The sequence below is a fragment of the Crocuta crocuta genome, unplaced genomic scaffold (genome assembly GCF_008692635.1).
Source record: "Crocuta crocuta isolate KB4526 unplaced genomic scaffold, BGI_CrCroc_1.0 scaffold60, whole genome shotgun sequence".
NCBI lineage: Eukaryota > Metazoa > Chordata > Mammalia > Carnivora > Hyaenidae > Crocuta > Crocuta crocuta.
Genome location: NW_027527145.1, coordinates 621,898 through 644,003, shown reverse-complemented (window position 1 = coordinate 644,003; position 22,106 = coordinate 621,898). Strand labels below are relative to the sequence as shown.

Genomic DNA, 22,106 nt, shown 5'->3' with positions numbered 1-22,106 from the left:
TTTCTCATAGGTGTCCAATAAATATCCGTTGGCTGAATATATAAATGAATGTTTGGATCAAGAGAAGTAGTGGTTTTATATATTACCCAATATGTAGTCTGCCTCTGTGACAGTGTTTTCAGTTTAGGTACACTTAAAAGGAAAACTGCCTAATTTGAAGGGAAGGGATTTAGCAGTAGTGCCATGTAAGGGGTGGTTAGAGAAGCACTACATTTACTGCCAGGGTGGAACAGATTGATGCCGGGGTGCCTGGGTGGCTCAGTCGGTTGAGGGTCTGCCCAGCTCTTGGTTTCTGCTCAGGTCATGAGCTCGTGGCTCTTGAGTTTGAGCCCCGCCTAGGGCTTTGTGCTGATGGCCCCAAGCCTCCTTGGGATTCTCTGTCTCCCTTTCTTCTCTCTGCCCCTCTCCTGCTTGCTGTCTTTCTCTCAAATATAAACAAACATTAAAAAAAAAAAAAAACAGCAGAATGGTGATGCACTACTAAATTCCAGGCAGGGTAACAAGTGCTTTGCATGCATTGTCCCATTCACTACTCACATCAGCAGAAGCAAGGAGGAAACTGAGTTTAAGAGGGTGGAAAATCTACTGCCCAACATCAGAAGGCGGGGCCAGAAGTCTCACCCATGTTGTCTGAAGCCAGAGCTCTATTTTTTTCTTTAAACACTTGCTTTTCTTTCTTTCTTTTTTTAAATGTTTTTATTTATTTCTGAGAGAGAGATAGCATGAGCAAGGGAGGGTCAGAGAGAGGGAGACACAGAATTGGAAACAGGCTTCAAGCTCTGAGCTGACTGTCAGCACAGAGCCCGACACCGGGCTCCACCCCACGAACCGTGAGATCATGACCTGAGCCAAAGTCGGATGCTTAACCGACTGAGCCACCCAGGCGCCCCACTAATGCTCTATTTTTATCTAAGGATGCACTGCACCTGTCCTTCTTAGAGCAATTCCTGCATAGTATGTGGTGGAAGAGGACCTTTTTACTCCATAATGCTGTGAATGTTTCCCCTGCATATTCCCCCAACCACCATATATTCATTTTCCTCCCCGCCCCCCTCAGCACTCCCCATTCTCCCCTTGCCCTTCTTTCGAGAAGAAAGCAGCAACTCTTGTGGAAGCCAGTGCTTCAGCCTTGGTAGGACAAACAGTGAAGACTTCTACAGGTACCAGGCAGCCTGGGAGTGGCTGAGAAAGGGGGGAGGAAAGACCAGCAGCACCTTGGCCTCTGCTCACCAGCTGCCCCCTGCCCTTCCATCTGCGGGCACCCCCTCCCCTCCAGCCTGGATAGGCCAAGCTGAAACGGATTGAACAAATCCTTCTGTGACTCATTCTGGTTAGGACATGTTAGTCTTAAAATCTCGGTGTGTGTTCATAGATTGTTACCTTGTTTGCATGTAATATGGTGACATATGGAAGAACATCCTTTCTCCTTTCCTTGAAGAATTAGCTGAATGGGCCAGTTTATTTCTACGTAAGATAGAGCGCTTAATCTTTTGTCAGTACCTAAGCTGAGGTGAGGGAGGTGAGAATGGACATTGGTGCTGCTGTGTTTATGTCAGTTTACTGTTAGTGGGAGGGGAAATAAAGTTCAAATGCCCCGTGTGAGTTGAAGAGAGGCAAACAGTGTGAAACTAGCTTTGGCTAGCCACTTACTTGGGACGATCCACGCATAGGACCCTCCTGTCACTATGAGATTGAGAAAAGGGATAGAAAAGCTTCGTTCACGCAAATAGCAATACCAACTGATGGCCCCTTCTAGTAGAAGCCTGCCTGAGGCAGGTCAAGGATCAAAGATGCCTCTAACGCCAAAGTAGCTGCAAATACATTTTGGATCTTTTGGATTGAAAAGTAAATAATACAGAATATGTGACTTTTATTTTCCATACTTGTATTACGAGCCCACTTAAATTTATGCTGCTTGAGGCCGGGTTGCCTCTTGGGAGGAGAATAGAGAGGAATGTGATGGGCTCACTGTAATTGTAGTTACACGTCATTCCACATCATTGCCCGGAAAACTCTGGAATGATCTGGGAGAGCGCACTGATTTTGTATTGTCACATAACTGAGCACCCCCAAATCTAGTTGATTGATACAGCCACTATTTTATTTGCTTACTGTTCTGTGAGTCAGAAATTGGGGATGGCTTAGCCAGGTGGTTCTCATGCTAGTCTCTCCGGGGTCACTCATGGCTACAATCATCTCGTGGCTGGGAAGTCACCAGTCATTCTCAAATGAGTCACTTACCCCAGTTGGTGTTGGCTTCCAGATGAGCAGTGTGTATTTTAGGCTTTCTTGGGTTCCTTCACATAGTGGCTAGGTTCTAAAAACAGTAACAGATCGAGGGGAAACCCAATATGCAAGTGCTTTTGAAGCTATTGCTTTGTGTCATGTGTGCTAATATTCCATTGGCCGCATCAAGTCATGAAGCCAAGTCTGGAGTCATTATGGGAGGCAGCCACACCAGGGCATGGGTATATGGAGACATGATTTGTTGGGAGAATCCTTGCAGGAAGGGTATATTGTACATGCATATTTGAAAATTAGAGTGAATATGTTCAACTGCCGGTTTTAGGGTTCTACGGTTCCCTTCTTGGGGATTTTGTCACATGGTATGAAACTCACACTGTATTCCACAGCACCCCCAACTCACTAATGACACCAGTGAGCTGGAATGAGCTCAATAATGAGCTGGAATACCCAAAGCTATCTGATCCCTTTATCATTTAAAAGGAACATAGTCTCAAATGTAAATTCTCTTCAGATGCCTATAGTTGATTTGCTGCTCTCTTACTTAGAGGAGTAGATGGGTTTTTAGTTCTGCTGCCTGGGTAACTTTGCCATTTTCTCTGAATGTGCACCTCAGCGAATCCTGGCTTCCAAAATGAGCTGAGGAACTGTAAGACTAATAGAGGTGAACTAGGGTAGATGTTCCTATCCCACATCTAATAAAAATAGAGTGGAATTATGCAAGTATGTAGATAAGCTAATCATCTGACCTAATCAGCAATGCAGATTTCAAAAAGCCTTTCTAATTACTTCCTCAGCTTGGCTGAAGGTATGGGTAACAAGAGTTTCCCAGCATGATGGTAGCAGATGTATTTCATAATATTTATTGAAAATATTGGAAAGAAATCCTCAATTATGATGTTCCTGAAAAGTACATCAAAAGAGATACCATGTTTAACATATTTTAAACTTTCATTAAGATACAAACATAACATAATTTAGATGATCAATTCTCACACCAGTTATCTGGAATCGTTACTACCGTTACGCTGTTGGAGCCAGAGAGCTTATCGATAAACTGCCTGTGTCTTCACTGAGTTGTCTCACTTCTCCACGAAAGCTCTAGTTAGTTCTCTTGGACAAAATGGGGCCACCGGGATATGCTCTGTTCTTTAGCTGTTTGTTAATTTGGTGTCTTGGCACCAGCATCCTGGTGCATGATGTTTCGACAACTCTAAATGTTAAGTTGCTGACATTTACAGGCATATGTAACACCACACAATATGTGATTTGGAAGCCTGGATAGATCTGATACTCATTTTTTTGGCTCATTTTGAGTAGTCATGAATGACTGTCAGATGAATCATTCTACAATAGGGTTGCCCAAACAGAAGCTGTCTACGAATTCCTGGTTGAAATGCCGGTATCTTTCCTGTGTGCTGTGATGCTTGAGCGATAGCTGTTCATCTTTACCTCCTTACCTTCCATTCTTTGAGCTGCTCCATGTCTTTCCACCACATTCTGTTTAATATAGGTTGGCCTGAGTCAGTTTCTGCTGCCTGCAGTCAAATAGATTTTGAATGATTCAGGGCTTTCAGTGCCTTCAGAGTGGCTGAATGCTTAGCTTGCTCTCTGTTGTCAGATGCCTGTGAACTGGTTACTTTCCCCCAGGAAGAGTTTCTCCAACATCCCTCTTTTAGGAAATCTTCTCTAGAGATCAGATGGCAAATAGTGTTTTTGTCCCACTGTGTGTCATACAAAGAAAACATTCAGGAACTCTGGATGAGTGTCACTGCATGACTCCTGGCATTTGGGAAACTGAATGCTGCATCTGGAGAAGCTGTGAGTGCTGAGTCATATGACAGGGACTTGGTTTATTTATTTTGACTTAGAGAAGGAAAGGGGGAGAGAGAGGCGGGTGGGAGGGACAGAGAGAGAGAGAGAGAGAATCCCATACAGTCTCTACATTGTCAACACAGAGCTCAACACAGGGCTTGGGGCCCCATCCCAGGAACTGTGAGATGACCTGAGCTGAAACCAAGAGTCAGACACTTAACTGACTCAGCCACCCAGGCGCCCAAACTCTTAAATCTCTGGATCAGGGTTTCTCAACTTGGATGCTCTTGGCATTTTAGACTGGATAATTCCCTGTCACGGGGGACTGACTGTCCTGTGTATTGTAGTGTATCTAGCACCATCCTTGACTTTTGCCCACCATATTCCCTTCTCCTTAAGTCGTGACAAATCAAAGTGTGACAGACCAGACATTGCCAAATGTCTCTTGGGGGAAGGGGGACAGTTTTGTCCTTGGTTGAGCACCACTGCTTTAGATTATCTGAATTGATTATTTTCTCTTTCAGCAAACATTTACCAAGCACTTCCTTTGTTCAAAATACATTCTGGTATGTTTATATTGACAGGCAGAATGTACATCAAATACACTAGGGCAATATTTAACAGATGCAAGTTCCTTCCTAACCAAGTTTAGTTAGAATTATGTTGAAACTCTCTAGATTTTTCTATTCATTTTATAAGTATTAGATAGAATCATGAGAAATTGTTCTTTTTGTGGGTAAAAAATGGTGGAATCGCAACATTTCCCAGCGGTTCTACCTAATGTACAATTTACAGTAAGAAAAAAATGATTTGAGAAGAAAAGAAATTGTAAAAAGATGTCTTTGTGACATTGATGGGAAGTTCAGTTTGCTTTCTGTCGCAAGCGGTGGTGGTTTTGGAAATCTCTTGTGGGCATGTTGCAAGAGCAGCAGGCTGGCTGTAGCCGGCTGGGGCTGAAGTCATGTATTTTAATAATGCAATGACGTAGCTAGCGCAATACTTTTAATCTAGAAGGTGTGCTTATTTTGCGCTTTGAGGTGAGGGCTGATGGAAATCCTAGACAGTGGTGGCTGCTGAGGCCGTTCATAGAGAGGAGGAAGTGGAAATGAAATCTAAACTTTAGAAATATACATTCCACATATTAAATGTTGATGGTAATCCTCCCATTTGAAAGGATTTGATGGTCCTGGTCAGCAGGTACCACAGAACATCAGGCTATTTTCTGCTTTGTTGGCAAGTTTGCGGTGGGAGGAGAATCCTATCTGGAAATGCCTTTCTGAAAAATGAAATCAACATGGAGATGTACACGTTCTAGCACGTAAAACGTACTTAAAATGCTGCTGCTTCTATCATTTGTGGGCACTCAGATCTCCACATAAAACAGTAATGAACTGTGAGACAGTATTCACTGAAGTATGAGAAATACCTACAACTTTACGTTAGTCTAGTAAACCGTGCTCTTCTTTAAGCTTATTAAAAGAGCTGTAGGCAGATAAATTCTGTGGTCCCCACCTTCCAGGGAACGTGCTAACAAGCAGTGAAATGGCCAAAACTGGCAGCGAAGCAAGAAGGAAGAGCCAAGGGGTTGCACAGTAACTCATGAGCTACCTAATCAGCTTCTAACACTCAGGAGTTGATAATATTGTGGATTTTATAGTTTCGGTTCTGTAACCATCCCCTGAAACTGTTGAGAGGTGATGGAGGTTTTGTAAATCAAACGAACAAGGGAAAAGTCCGTGAGCGCTCAGACCATGAAATGCACCGCTTTCACTAATTCCTGGGATTTCTAGAGAATTCCATGTGCGTGATAGGCACAGACGAGACATGCTGTGCTTGATGTTGGTCCAGGACAAGGTTATCTTTCTGCACACTAATTTTAATTCATTATATATGCCTTTTTTCCCCAGCACAAATGGACCCCCGAGGCCTATCTCCCAGACAAAGTAAAAGTGACAGTGACGATGATGACCTGCCAAATGTGACCTTAGATAGCGTTAATGAGACTGGATCTACGGCCCTTTCCATAGCCAGAGCAGTACAAGAGTAAGTACCACGTTCTCAGGATAAACTAAGAATCGCCAAGGTGTTAGTGGGTGATGGAAGTGGCAGCATCTTCTGGTCCCAGGACTTGTCCTTCTAGCTCTGAACGGGCACGCGCGTCATCATCCTCCCATCTGGCCTGACATTCTTTGGGAGCAGATTAGGGGAAGGTGGAGTATTTTACATAGTTGAAAATGTATGCTTTTATTCGAAATGAGACCTCTGTGCGTCTTTCCTAATACCTCCTACCTCTTCTCCTTAACTCTGAAAAAAGTATATTGTTCAAATTTTTGAATGTTAATTATCATCATCATTGTTACTATTCATATACAGCAGTCAAGAGAAGTAAAATATGCCATTATATATCTTGTTTTGATAGGAAAGTACAGAATAGCTTCTCTGAAATTTTAAATTTGGAAGATGATGTTTCACCACTCTGAAAATTCAGAATCGTATGTAGTTTTTAAAGAGATCTTGTCTCCAGTTTTTAAAAAATATATATGTATTTATTTTGAGAGAGAGTGCATGCATGCATGCACTTGAGTTGGGGAGGGACAGAGAGAGGGAGAGAGAGAATTCCAAGCAGGACAGAGCCCAGTATGGGGCTTGATCCCATGAACCGTACAATCATGACCTGAGCCTAAATCAAGAGTTGGATGCTTAACCGACTGAGCCACCCAGGCGCCCCTAAACAGATCTTGTCTCTCTTCATTTATCTGGACCATAAAGTTAGATTTCATCCCTTGCTTGTGGGAGATAGTTGCTTTTCCATCATTGTCAATTCTGTATCTAGAATTGAACATATGGCTAGTCTTTGTAAATTTTTTTCTCTAGAATAATTTTAATAATATAATCTTACAAAAGAGTAGGATTTAAATAGCCTCTGTTATTACTGATACATGAGTTACAGTTCACTCAAAATGATTTAATCACTTGTCATATTTTAATTCCTTTTCCTAAATATTGACTAAGTACTGACTCTGCTCCGTGCCTTACTCTTTGCAGTCTTTAAAACACACACACACACACACACACACACACACACACACACACACACACTCATTAGTATGGCATTTTAGAATTCAAAGCATCATGTTTGTATATAAAATGAATAATAGGTGTCTGTGTTCTATAAGTAATACACATTGTATGTTTATATTACATATGTTTGTGCATACACACAAATATGTGTGGTATATGAGAGGAAACAGGATATAGTGGATCTAAAATGAAATTTGGAATCAGAAAGATCTGAATTCAAATTTATATTTAAGCTCTTAATAGTTATGTGGCTTTGGGTAAATTATTTAACCACTCTGAGATGTTTCTTCATCTGTCTAAGAAAATCAGAGTGCTTACCTTATAGGAGCGTTGCAAGGATGTAATACAGTTACATAAAAATCTAGTCATAAAGTTTTGGTACATAGAAGTTTATTCAATTGATTATGGAATTAGTAATATAATTGTTGGTAATAGTAATAGTGTGTAGTATCTGACAACTAGGAAATGGTTGCAAATACTGTTTTTCTGATTGTACAAATGAAGGCACTCAGGATCAGAGAAGTTAAATGACCTCTCCAAAGTCATCTAATAAATAGTAACAAGACAGAGTTTTGGACTTCTGACTCCAAAAATGGATCTTTTTCTAAGTGTACTTGTAATGTTTGTTTCCAATTACATTCTTTAAATGTTATAGCATTTAACCCTATATAAAAAAACATTTTTTTCACTCATTTGTTCAAATAACTGATTGTTAGGCTCTTAGTTTCTCCAAAGCAAATGTTCATTTAAGCTAAGATTGGTATTAAATCACAGGGGTCAATGAACTCATGTTTAAAATGGTGGCAGGCTCAGTCACCACTAAGTCAGTGATCAGCCCTGGTTTGTGTAATCGAGGTCTTAAGATCCATCCTTAAATTAGGCTAAATGATGACAAGTTTCAGTTCTAAGGTGAATAATAGGTCTCATAGACATTTCAATCATATCACTTTCCTTCCTCATTGTGATACATCATATAGGTTGTATGTACGTGTGTTTATAGATGTGGGTGTGTTGCTTTTAATTCAAACTCTGAGGTTTGGAACTATGACTATGAAGATCTCAATTGTACTTACTTTATTTGTGACTTCGCAAATAATATTAACTTGTCAAGCATAACTGTGTTTTTCTTTTAATATTATGTGCTTATAATATATAGTGTATTTTAATGTGAAATTTTAATAGCAGCTTCAAAAACTGGAGCTTCATTTTCAGCATACCCTCCCTGACCTGCTTTGTGAAAACATTTTCAAGGCACAGTATCTTGTATAATTGTATATGCCTGCCTTTATTACTGTTACCAAAGTTGCATGTGTATCTAGGGAAATGCCAGATTCATTATTCATGTAAGCGTTTTCATTAAACGATTAGTAAAGAATACTGAGCCGTCACCTGGGAAGCCCTAGAATACCAGGACCCATCAATAGTTAATTAACCATCATTTAAGATGGAGTAGATGTGCGTAAACACCAGGAAGTACGAAGAAAGTGTTAGATGAAGCACAAAGTAGGCTCTGCAGAGACCTCTTAAATATTGAGCGTATTTCAAAACTTACAGTAATATACTGAGAAAAATTTTATTCTGGAACAAGTAAACATATCCTTGTTAGACACTTTTGAAAAAATCTGTACTTAGGTTTACCCAAAGTTAACTTTCAGTGTGTACGGTCATAACCATGTCATTCTGCTCCTCTCTGAGTTTCTCCTTGATTCTTTAATGCATGTTGCTGTTGTTTATTTTCTGTTTTCTCTTTTTCCATTTTGCCTTTGGATCTTGATGCCTTCTATTAACTCAAAAGCTACCAATTCTTAACTCTGAAGTTGTCAAACAAACAAAAATCTCAGTGTACTATGATCAATAAAATAATGTGTTAAATAATAGAAGTCTAAAGCAGCAGTTCAGCCTGTGTGAGATGAGAGGATTCAAGAAGACACCTGTTGACCTGTTTCCCATGCTTGCAAAACCTTCTCCAGAGAGTCAGATTGAGAAGCATGTCTACAGGTAGGGAGGCAACAAAATAAAATATTTATGTTTATTAGAGGTAGCCTATTATAAATCCTTAGGCAATCAGTACACATTTGACTTTCTAGTCAAATGGCAAAAGCAGCGATGGTTTAAGAAGGATTCAAAGGCTGGCCTCTTAATTCAATGGCCACCAGTGTCGTGGTGCCAATGAATTTCTTGTCAATCAAGAAAGAGAAGGGCAAGGATGAGAAAGGATATTAGGAAAGACTGATACTAGACATGGATGAGACTTCCTTGTCCTTGAGTGGTCCCTACACAATGGTAACCTCCAACAGATTCTCTTCTTTCTCTCCCTTCCCCTTCAGGTTCATGGTCTTGCCTCATGCAGTAACCATTATAGTTTGAGTTTTCAGCATGGTGCCTTACTTATCGACGCTGCTGTATCTACACAGCATAAACCTTAATATAGTAATAAATGGGCTTTTTTCTAAATGCCTGGTATTCTGCATTTTACTGGTTTTTTTAAGACCAACTTTTAAATCTTCAGTTTAAGAAAGGTTTCCTTTGATTTGAAATGCAGAAGTTGTTAGCCAGAATTGCATCCTCTTCCCCAATATTTCAGATATTCCTTTCTTTAAATAAAAAAGAACATTGCTTGGTACTAGAGAAGCAACTGAGGTTACTTCAATGTGTATAGATTTATATAGTGAGGCTCCTGAACTGTGCTTGAAGTAATCATTTCTACCATCTTCCTTGATTCACTTGATTGGCATTTATCAGCTCAGGGTCAGCAAATTCAGATGCATTGGTAAAAGCCATAGAGAGGCCCACAGACAGACTCTCCCCTTTCCATATTTTAACTGTGGAGATACTGTCCAAGTCAGAAACCATGTGTTCAGTAATTCTGACAGTGCTAACTTCCAGCAATTCATAGAACATCTGCTTTGTTTTGGTCTCGTTTTTTTCCCCCCGATGTTAAAATAGGGTCGTTACCCTTAACAACTTGACAAACATAATTATGAAATAAGTGTTTGGAAAAAGAGAGGTACAGCCGCATGATTAGAGCAAATTATTGTAATTAACTCTAACCCCGGGGAAAACAACAATATTTTTAAATAGGTACAGTTTGGCTGTGTTTCCCAGACCCTCTAATTTCTGCACCCCCTTTTTTTTCTTTTTCTCTAATTCCAAACAGTTATACCCCTCATTTGTTACTGGGAGTAGAATAATCAACTTCCTGCAAACTAAAGTGTAAATGAATAAGAGTATCTCTTGAGAGAAATTTCAACGTAACCAGGAACAGAACTTTGAACTAGAAGAATAAGGATCTAGATAATGGGCATCCCCTGCTTTCAGAAGCTCCCTTTATGCCACTTTACTTTTACAGAAGACCTATTTTAGCACCTGTTTTTGCTCACTGAAAGGAATCCAAAGAGGATTTTCATCTTTACAAAAAAATGGTGAAAAGTAAAAATAGTGTTCAGTTTTTGTTTTTGTTTTTGTTTTTGTTTTTTTTTGCAGTACTCTGAGCAATGAGAGCAGCCTCACCAGGTTCCTTCCCCAGGAACCACACAGCATCTCAGCACCAAGCTACCAGAGCTTTGAGCTGTTTGTTAACAGCTGTGCCTCTGTTAGCAAGATGTGCCCTAAGGCATCACAGAGGCCTAAGAGAGGTGATTTTGGGGGTCTGGGAATGCTCAAAAACTTTTCCATATAATTTAATGGTCATTTTTTGCTCTATGCCATTTTGGCTTAGAAAGTTTTCATAGGACAACTTTTTACTGTCGGATAGTGGGGGAAACCTGTGTAATAACTCAGTTAAGAGTGAAGTGAGAAAGGGTAGAGTGAAGGGTGAGAGAAGCAGATGAAGATTTTAAGGAGATGTACCTGTGTTTCTCAGTGTCAGTCCTTTGAGAATTGGTACGTGCTCATCACTGTTGAACTCATGCTGAATCTGAGTAGTCTACCCTCTCTGATCTTCATTATAATTCTCAGACAGAAGAAAAGCATCAAATTAATAGCATTAGTAACTTTTTGTTTTGGCTAGCATCCCTGATATTTGCACTTGATAAAAGGATATTCTTTTTAGATGGGTCATTGTCAAGTACATTTAAACCAATTAAAACACTTCACCGTCTTCCTCCCTGTTTGTATTATAGTTGACCTTTGAACAACATGAGTTGGAATCGCGAGTTCACTTATATGCAGATTTTTTTTTGATGAATACAGTAGGATCCTGTGCATGTATTTTCGCTTCCTTATGATTTTCTTTATATTTTCGTTTCTTTAGCTTACTTCATTGTAAGGATTTGGTATGTAGTACATACGCAGAATAGGTGTTAATTGACTGGTTGTGTTATTGATCAAGCTTCCAGTCACCAGTAGGCTATTCGTAGTTAAGTTTGCGGAGAGTCAAAAGTTACACTTGGATTTTTGACCACAGAGGGTGTCAGCGCCCCTGGCCCTTGTATTGTTCACATGAGTATTGCTTGTGTGAAGGTACCTTCTTCTTAAAAATTGCTTCAGTTTCTGGAAACGGAGAGCGTTCTCTTTAGTACATTTTCACCTAAATGTTCTTAGAAAGAAAAGATATGGTAGCAAGTTAGATACCCTATTCTTATTTCAAACTTTGCTGCTAGCTCAAATATCATGGTTCTTCATTTAGAAAAGTGCACTTAGTGATAAGAAGGAGTCAGAAATCTTGAATGTTTTGTTTTTGTTTTCAATTTTCTTGTTCTGAACCGCTTGAATACCCCCTCTTGTTTCTCTTAATCTCCTCCTGTATGATTATGTTAATGTCTTTTAAATTACAGTAGAGAATAATGCAAGAGATGAAGAAGAAGTGAAAACAAAGGGAATTGTAACTGACACTGTACTTTTTGGCAGCTATGAAAACGCATATAGTTTTTATTTAATTTGCCCTCTGATCCTGTTTTTATCCTTCAGATAAAGAAACAGACGCCCTGAGAGGTTTACCCTATCCTCCAGCTGGTAATTTGCAGAGCTCATGTTCAAATCCAAGTTTGTCTGACTATAAACCCATTTTCCTTTATGAAGGCAGCTTCTGTCTCTTTGTTGTGGTTTTAACTTCTCTAAACTGCCAACTGTCTAAAATTAGCAAAATTTTCTGAAATTCTAATCCCATGTATCCAACATTGATGAAACACTTTCAGATTTCCTCGTCTTTAAACTCATTGTTACTTTAAATATAATCTGATACAGGGAGAAGTAAGTCTATCAGCTGCCTTAGTGCCTTCTCAGAATTTTTTTTTTAAGCTATTCCACTTCTATAAATCTCATACATTATATTGAAATGTGAGGAAATAAAATACAAAGATATTAGTGTTTGTCATATAAACGTCACTGGTACTATTTTATTTAAAGAAATTATTGTTGGAGAAAACATGGTTTTCAAGTGTGTTTTAATATAAACATATGTGCTGATATTCCCAAACCTCAGAAATGAACATTCCTTGTAGAATTTGCTTTTTGTCAGTCTATAAAAGGGAAGTTTGTCCACAGGTTAAAATGGTACTGTGTCATCTTGTTTTGTACCCTTTGACTGAAAGATTTGAGAGTGTTTGGATCATGTCTTTCCTCCTCTGCTGATTAGAATGAAACCAACTGAGCTGATGGTGCCTAGAGAAAAAGCCAGAGAGCTCAACATGTCAAAGGACTTCTCAGATCTTTCCTAGATTCTTGTCTCATTAAAAGAAGTTGTATTTTTATTTAGTAAGCCTAACATGTTTGGGACACCTTCAGATCCCCCACTCATGTCCTCCCAAAGAAACGGCTATGATTCACATCGTTAGGTGGAGTCTCGATCTCTGATAGTGACTGTCATGGCTGATCCCCATGCTGCTGATCGGCAAACCTGAGAGGCATTTGTTCTCTCACCACGGGAGATAAATGCTTTCGGGTTGCTCTTCTTTTAAAGGAGCTCAGAAAAAGCTACCAACTTTCAATAAATGAACACAGATAAAACCTAAAGCGTGTGCTTAGCCTGCATCAGCCCTTCAGTCTCCCAAGCCTACAAAACAATTAACTCAGTTCCTGGGTGTTTAATACCATGATGGAGACTGTATCCATACATAAGCCCTTATATCTGCTCCAGTGAGACACTGCCGCTCCCTCCTTAAATTAAGAAAAATGTGGTCAAGTTTGGCCAATAATTTGATATTTGAATTGTTGAATTAAGTGATGTATATCCATTTGTTGAGTAGTTAATTAATTTATTCAACCATGTGTTACATGCTGAGGAAGCAGGATACATGATTCAAAGTGCCTGAGCGCAGGGAGCTCGATATCAAAATAACATGAGATGAAGTAAAGCCCGATAAGATAAAAGCATAGGAAGAGTTTCAGCGAGAGAACAGAGGAGCACACATAACTCAGTCTGGAATATGTAAGAACATCGATGTACTTAGGGATACAGAAGTTCACGATGACTGCTGCATGGGGGAATGTAGTAGAGAGATGGGAGATGAAGCTGCTTGGGAAGGCAGGTAGGGACCTGATCAGGAAGGATGAGTTGTTTCTGTAGATAATCGGGACATGTGGATCGGCTTTAAGTGGGAACAGCATGATCACCTTTGTGTTTTGCAAATATCAGTCTCAAGGAAGCCGCACATGATTGTGCAGGCTGAGCACTGAACATCCCAGAGGGCACTGTTTGCATTATGGTGGATGTGTGGGTATGACTAGTACTGCCTAGATGTCTACAGTTTCCATGGTTAGACTCAGGAGCTTGTGGTATAAAGGTATCTATCTGTCTGTCTATCTATCTATCTATCTATCTATCTATCTATCATCTATCTATCTATCTATCGAGAGGTAAAGTAGAGGAAGCAGGATATGAGTGTTAGGCTGTATGGAGGTGGTAGAAAGTGGTCACTGTTACATTAAGATTATCTGGGAAGAACTGTCTAATAAGACTGTTTTAGGAAAGACCTGAAGAGATACGAGGTCAGATCATCACAAGGAGATCTAAAGGAAGAGTGTTTGAGAGAATAATAAGTGCAGAGATTCTAAAGACAGGAATATTCTGAAATGAGTAAATAAGCAGGCAAACTAGCTGAACCACTAGAGAACATTGCTTAGAATTCCTTGATCTTAGAGAAGAACCTGAGCTCCATAGATCCCGACTAATTAGTCCAGCATTCCATCGCTGGGGTAGGGGGGTGGGGATGGAGAGGGCGGTCAGAACTGAACCTTTTTATCCACTCACACTTTTCTCTGGGCTATAACAAAAATTCTCTTTTTCTAAGGGAATCTGTAGTAATTTAACCAAAACAAGAATCAAAAGTCAAATGAAAAAGTGCAAAACAAATTTTCCCTTTCAGAACATTTGTTTACTTTGTATTTCTTTTTGGCCTGGGTTCTTGAAATCTAGTTTTGTATCCCCTGATCATTCAAAAATTTCTATTATCCTAGAAGATTTTTAAAAATACATTATAACCGTACTTTTAGTAGCCATTAAGTACTTTTTCTCTAAAAATGATGCAACTATTTTTCCANTATCATCTGTGAAAGCTGCTACCCTGGTGTTGCTGTTTGGGGAGTGATTTATATCTCTCGTTTCTGTGTTAGACACTTTCTACTCTATGTCTAATGCTAAATCATCAGTTTGACCTCCCCTCCAACTGAATTGAACATCTTCTGGATATACTATAGATATACAATGGTTAGCCTTCCTAACCATTTGAAAATCATTGGGTTAACTGTGTACTCTTTTATTTTTTTTAACACTGCCATGCCTNATAGACTGCTGAGTTCTGAAAATGATTGAACATTTCTTCTTCATGATAAGTGAATTAATTCCTTGGTCCAGACTATATCTGACCCCACTGCTAAAGTAAAATAAAGTAAAATATAAAATAAAATAAATAAAATAAAATAAAAAAATAAAATAGAATTAGAAATCAGGGGCACCTGGGTGGCTCAGTTGTTTGAGTATCCAACTTTGGCTCGGGTCATGATCTCATGGTTAGTGGGTTTGAGCCCCGCGACGGGCTCTGTGCTGACAGCTTGGAGCCTGGAACCTACTTCAGATTCTGTGTCTCCTTCTCTCTCTGACCCTCCCCTGCTCATGCTGTCTCTCTCTCTCAGAAATAAATAAAACATTAAAAAAATTCTTTTAAATAAATAAAATTAGAAATCAGGCTTTTAAAAACCAAACTTTAGGAGTACCTGGGTGGCTTAGTCGGTTAAGTGCCTTACTTCAGCTCAGGTCATGATCTCATGGTTCGTGGGTTCAAGACCCACATCCAGCTCTGTGCTGACAGCTCAGAGCCTGGATCATGCTTCAGATTCTGTGTCTCCCTCTCTCCCTTCTCCTCCCCCACTCCTGCTCTGTCACTCTCTCTCAAGCATTAAAAACTAAACACTAAAAAAATTTAAAACCAAATTTTAGGTTTTTATTTTTTAAGTAGGGGATTCCACAATTACATCATGGATAGACTTGATAAGCCACTTTTATTTGAGCATGGCTACATATTTTTGCTACTTTTATGTTTAAATTTTCTTTTGTATTAGTGATTTCTAAGATGATTCATAATTTGAAATATGTTGGTATTTTATGTGGTCAAACAGTATACCCCAAACTGATTACAAGTGTTAATTTGCTTTTAATTGCTTCACATACTTCTCCATGTGAGATCTTTATGTAGTGTGGTTTTTCTTTTTTTTTTTTCTGCTGTACATTCTACCTATACTCACATTGCAAATTTATGTACACCATTTATATTTCTCATACATATTCCTAATGGGTGTAACTTGTGAGTATAGGTAGTCATTTCTCATGCATTTTTGATGTGTGTTGACATAGATACTCAGTGATAATGTTGAAATATTAATAAGTTTTGCTACAAGTTCCCAGAACTATTCATCACTCTTTCATTTATTAATGTAGTCCGAGAGAGTACACATGATAGAAAACCATACTGTAATATATTTGAAATTAGCTCAATTCACCAGGATATAATCTCTTCTATTTTCAGTCAAATGCTCTAGACAGTCTCTTTTCTTATTACTCTTTCTGAGTTATAGCCATTGTACCATAATTTTCCTTTACTTTATAGCACTTTCCCACACACTTGAATCTCATTGAATACATTTACTTACATGCATCAAATGAAAGTAAAAAATTGAAGGATATGTTTTCATGGAGAACCTGCTGCTATAGGAAAATCTCATACAGATAGGAAAAGATAACTTGGATAAGAGTGAATCTTACCAGGTTGATGTTTTACTGTGATGTTTTGCCGTCCACTGACATGCTTGCATAGCTGAGAATCACTATCCAGCTGAAACATAATACATCATGCATCATGAACTTACCTTAAAAACTAGACCCCAGTGTGCAGTTAGTATTATAAAAATGCCAGCAGTTTTGAGAATATTTCTGACTATCTGAAAAATCATTAGTGTGAAGGAGAGAATTCCAGACTTTAAATCCCAAAATAAAATTCATTCCATCAAAGTGTAGTCTAAAAATTACCTGATATATGATTAATGTTATTTTATCTCTACTTACAGAAAGCAAACTTAATATGTAAAAACTGAAGCTTAATTTAAAAGCAGTCATATATTCTTAGCTGAAGTTATCATTTTATCAATGTAATTTTTAATATCAGACTGAGTCAAATACTACTTCTAGATAGAATTTTGGATCTTTTTAAAAATAATTTAAGTAAAATTCTTTCTGTCAATCTGTTTACTTACCTGCCTATCTATCTATTTACATATCTTTCCAAAGATCAGTTACCTCTGCCTGGAAACGACAGTAAGCCTGACTAGAGAGCTTAAATATGGAGTGTGGAGTTATGGTCCTGGTCTCAGAGGAAGTCTAGGGTAAACAGGGCAGGTTGGTGAGGTGCTCAGAATGGTCTGAAGATGTCTTCTTTCTTTCTGTTTTGTTGTCCTTCAATTGTGGCTTGCTTTCTAATGGTTGCATGAAGCAGGCTCCATCTCCAGACATCTTGCCCTTATGCCAGTCAGAAGGGTATGAGGAAAAGCGCAAACTAACTAGAGGAACATACCAGCCAACAGTGTCACTTTTAAAAAGCTTTCCCAGGAGCCCCACCCTGTGACTTCTGCCCATATCCCATTGGCCAACACTGGTTGGCATGTTCCCCGTTATTAGGATACAGCTACGGGGGAAGAACAATGTGGACAGGACTGAGTCAGTAAACTAACATCGTCTACCACCAGGCTTCAAAGTTAATACTTAAGAAAAATAGGGTAGCATGCCAAGTCCAATCACAAGGTAGGATTTGTTCTTTCTTTATTAAAAATTTCATCCTCTATTACCACTATAATGCTGTATAGACAGCCATTCCAAAGCTCGGTGCCGTATAACCAGAGACATTTGCTTTTCTTCCATGTGTCAGCTGGTCAGTTAAGGCAGGTCCAAAGGTTGTTGGAGTAGCACTATTCATGTCTCTCAGTTTTCTAGACAGACAGTCCAAGGCATGCATGTATTTCTCACAGCAGTGGCTGCAGCCTAAGAAGGCAACCCCTGTATGCAAACACTGTAAGCCATAGCTCGTGGCACCCGTCTACCAGCATCCCATGGCCAGAGCAATGTCATATGACTTAGCCTAGCGTAACTGTGGTGTGGAAGCTTATTCTTCCCTAGGGCAATGGGGGGCTCTCGGGGACTGATGATGACTAGCATGCTAATATTTTAGGGGAAAAAAAGGTTGTCTTTTATAGAAGCAATAAATTCATTAGTTATTGAATGTAACTAATATGCTGATTTAAAAAAAATAATTTTCTAAGTTTTGGCAAATTTTAGTTAGGTTTTCTTATAAAATTTCTAGGTGGTTCTGGTAGATCTCATAAAGTCTTCCCCCTAGATCCCTTGATGATGTATTTTTTAAAAATCCTTAATAACAAGTATATTTACTATGTCTTAATATCTGAATTTCACAGTGTAAATTCTGATCTTCAGGATTTATACTCTCAGAAGTGTCTCATTTTGCTAAATGTAATCGAGGGTATTACTCAAATGTATTGATTAAGCAGCTAATTCCAGCCACATAAGCAAAATCTGTGAAGTGTAGTTATGGCCAGTCTTTAAACTCAAATTAACATTGATTAGTCTCTTATAGTATACAAAGTAGCTAAAAATAACATCAGCTATTTGCCTTTTCCCTCTGAATTCTGGAATTATATAGCTATGGGCTACAGGAGGGACAAAACACAAATAAAATTATACAGATAATTGAAAACAAAATCTTTGAGCTAGAGTTTTATAACCTTTTGGCAAAATGTGTATTGGTCTTCCAATTTTGCATCTATTCTATTTTGTTCTGTGTGTGTAATCACTATTACAAGTGAAAGAAAACATGGATTTGATTCTTACACTTTCTACTTTCTAATGCAAATACGAAACTAATTTTATTTTATCTTTTTTTATTTTTTTAATGTTTATTGATTTTTTTGAGAGAGAGAGAGAGACAGAGCATGAGCAGGAGAGAGGCAGAGAAAGAAAGGGAGACACGGAATCCGAAGGGCTCCAGGCTCCCAAGCTGTCAGCCCAGAGCCCAATGCAGGGCTCGAACCCACAAACTGTGAGATTGTGATCTGAGCCGAAGTTGGATGCTCAACCGACTGAGCCACCCAGGCACCCCAAAACTAATTTTAAATAGTATGTTTAGAGGAACTTTTCTAATACATGACAGGAAAATGCAAGCAAGAAAGTTGATTAGAAAACATAAATAACTGGGGCGCCTCCGTAGTTCAGTCGGTTAAGTGTCCGACTTCAGCTCAAGTTTTGATCTCGCAGTTCATGAGGTCCAGCTTCACTTCAGGCTCCATGCTGACAGGTCAGAGCCTGAAGCCTGCTTAGGATTCTGTGTCTCCATCTCTCTGTCCCTCCCCAGCTTGTGCTCTCTGTCTCTCTCTGTCTCTCTCTCTCTCTCTCTCTCTCAAAGGTAAATTTTTTTTTAATTTAATGAAAAAATAAATGACTTTTTTTTTTTTAAATCAAGGGATTAAAATATCTTCTTGTCAGCTTTTATTGGGAAGATTGATTACATTGTAGTGTTAAAATACTAATTTTTTACTACAGTTTTAATGATGCCTGTTATCCACGTCAGGTCGGAAGACCAATAAAGGTTTTAAAATGTAAGAATATCGAGCAAAATTAGAATTGTCTAAGAAAACAAACAAAATAGTTCCTGAATTAAAACCATGTTATCTCTTTACATACTAATATCATCCAAGTGTTTTTTTTTTAATGTTTATTTATTTTTGGGAGAGAGAGCAAGTGAACACAGTGGGGGAGGGGCAGAGAGAGAGGGAGACAGAGAATCTGAAGCAGGCTCCAGGCTCTGAGCTGTCTACCTAGAGCCTGATGTGGGGCTCGAACTTATAAACTGTGAGATGATGACCTGAGCCAAAGTTGGTCGCTTAACCTACTAAGCCACCCAGGTGCTCCGCAATCAGGTTTTTTAAAGTATGTTTTATATCTTTGGCTTTTTACTCCTACATTTTTACCCAGGCTTCCAGATTGACACCATTTTGAAACAAATGTGTAGTTTCATAAATGTTGTGTCACATATATATTTAAAAGTTCAAGATTATGCTAGCTTTTTAAAAAGGGATTGCATTAAATTATTAATCATAAAAATAACAGATTGGTCACATGCCCCCAAATCAGGAAGAATAGACTGGAAGTTATGGAAGTAGTAGACACATGAGCGACTCTGGGGCCAGCCATCAGTGGCGGCTTTTGAATAAGTGTCAGTAACAATGACCTCTAGTGTTATATTAAAAATGTAGTGCTTTATAGTTTTCAGTTTACGTTTACGCATCTATCTCACAATGTTCCTTAATACTGCAATGTCTGAATTATTTTCTGTTTTACAGATGAGGAAAATAAGACTCAGGAAAGTTAAGTGTGACTTGGTTGGCATCATACAACGGATAAGGAGTGTGGCTGAGGGTACCCAAGCAGATGTAATTTTCCACTCCGTGCTAAATGTACCTTTTCCTCGTTCTGTCTTGAAGGGAAAGGATTTATGATACATGTTTTTAAAAAATGAATGAATAGTTTTAGAGATAACTAACTAGACCAAGGATAAGATGAAGCCAAAAGGAATGGCCGTGCTTTTGAGCTGAATAGTGTCACTGAGAGGGGTGGAGGGGTTTGATATAACAGAATCCCAAACAGGGCAGTCCTGTTGATAGAGGTTGAGAACTGGAGCTGATGAAAGAGGACTGGAAATATAGAAAGGGAGCTATTGGCAGAGGGACAATTATTAAAGTTTATTTTTATTTTTTGAGGTATGATTTGCATACAATAAAACACTTTTAAAAAAAATTTTTAATATTTATTTTTGAAGGTGGGAGAGACTTCTGTCTCAGAGAGCATGAGTCGAGGAGGGGTAGAGAGAGAGGGAGACACAGAATCCGAAGCAGGCTCCAGGCTCTGAGCTGTCAGCACAGAGCCTGATGTGGGGCTTGAACTCACAGTCTGTGAGATCATGACGTGAGCTGAAGTTGGATGCTTAACTGACTGAGCCACCCAGGTGCCCCTAAAACACTTTAAGGGCCGGTTCAAAGGGCTTGACAGTTGTGTAGACTCATGCAACTGTTTCCCACATCAAGGTCCAGAGCATTTCCATCAGCTGGAAAGTTGCTTGCATCCCCTCCCCCGACCCCCATCCCCACCCCTGTCCTGCCTCCCAACCTAGAAACAACCACTTTCTGGTGTCTGTGGTCTCCAGCTTCATTTATGAATTCTGTGCTATGTCGTCTTTTGTTTCAGTCTTCTGTCACTTGGTGTACTTGAGATTTTTGCACATTGTTGCCTTGTTAAGTAGTATCCCATTGTGTGGATGTAACATTTGTTTATGTATTCACTTACGACTGATGAATATTTGGGCGGCTTCCAGTTTGGTGCTCTTATTTGAAGGTCGTGTGAACGTTCATGTGAACATCCATGTTCTGTGGGCCTAATGCTTTCATTTCTCTCCAATAAACACGTAGGAGAGAAGTTGCTGGGTCAGGAGAAGACGTGTATTCATCTTTATCGGAAATAAGCCAGCAGTTGGGGCGCCTGGGTGGCTTAGTCGGTCAAGCGTCCGACTTTCGCTTAGGTCATGATCTCGCGGTTCATGGGTCCGAGCCCCACGTCGGGCTCTTTTCTGTCTGCCGGCTCAANCAACGTGTCCTTTTTTATTCCCACCCATGGTGCACAGGAGCACCAGCCACTCCACAGCTTCAGCTACCTTTCGTATCGATAATCTTTCTTTTTTAAGAAATTCTATTGATTAATAATTAAACTGAGATCTACTCAATTCTTCACAGTCAAGGATAGGATGCCAAGGACCTAGTATTGTGGGAAGATCTGCAGTGAGCGGCGGATGAAGGAAGAAGAGTTAATCAAAAGGACAGAGGTTGCAAAGAGAAACAGCAAGAAAACAGGGAACAGTGATTTTCAGCCAGGTCCTGTCCCTCTGAAGCTCCAGGAAGGTGAAATATGAGAAGTCTAATCAGTTTAGTAAAAAATGGGCTAGAGACAGTACAGATCTACTTGAGTTGTGAAGACGACATACAAGTCTGGATGAAGCCGGTTAACAGGAAGGAATCATGAGCGCTTAGGGAGTGGGTACCTGGGATTTGGGGGAAGCAAATGTAGAAATGTAGCTGCAAGGGAGATGAGAAAAATAGATGATAATCAGAAGAGTGACAGTCATTTGTATAGAGTACAGATCTGCCCAGAGTGGAGATAAAGTTCGAGACAGTTATTCAAATATTTGTGTTGAAAAAATCACTTTAATTACAACATATTTTTGTCTACATCTGTAAAATGAATTTGCTTATCTCATCCAGATAAATCAATGTTGGTAACAATTATGAATTTTTGTCCATTGAAAATATGCTTATTAAAGGCCCAGTATATGCTAGAGTCATTTTTATCTTCTTCCCATTCTCATTCTAGGTGCACGTGTGCTTTATCCCCATGAACTCTGAAACTCATTTCCCTTTGATCT

The 22,106-nt window shown here is 39.2% G+C and overlaps 1 protein-coding gene across 3 annotated transcripts in view; it reads left to right on the top strand.

The window, feature by feature from the left end:
- The window catches only part of KLF12 (KLF transcription factor 12), a 426,216-nt gene that overhangs the window by 313,881 nt on the left and 90,229 nt on the right, over positions 1-22,106 (top strand). For all 3 annotated transcript variants that reach the window (XM_077761828.1, XM_077761905.1, XM_077761769.1), the window contains one exon: positions 5,967-6,102. In XM_077761828.1, coding sequence (XP_077617954.1) covers positions 5,967-6,102 — 136 coding nt within the window. The remainder of the gene's footprint in view (positions 1-5,966; positions 6,103-22,106) is intronic.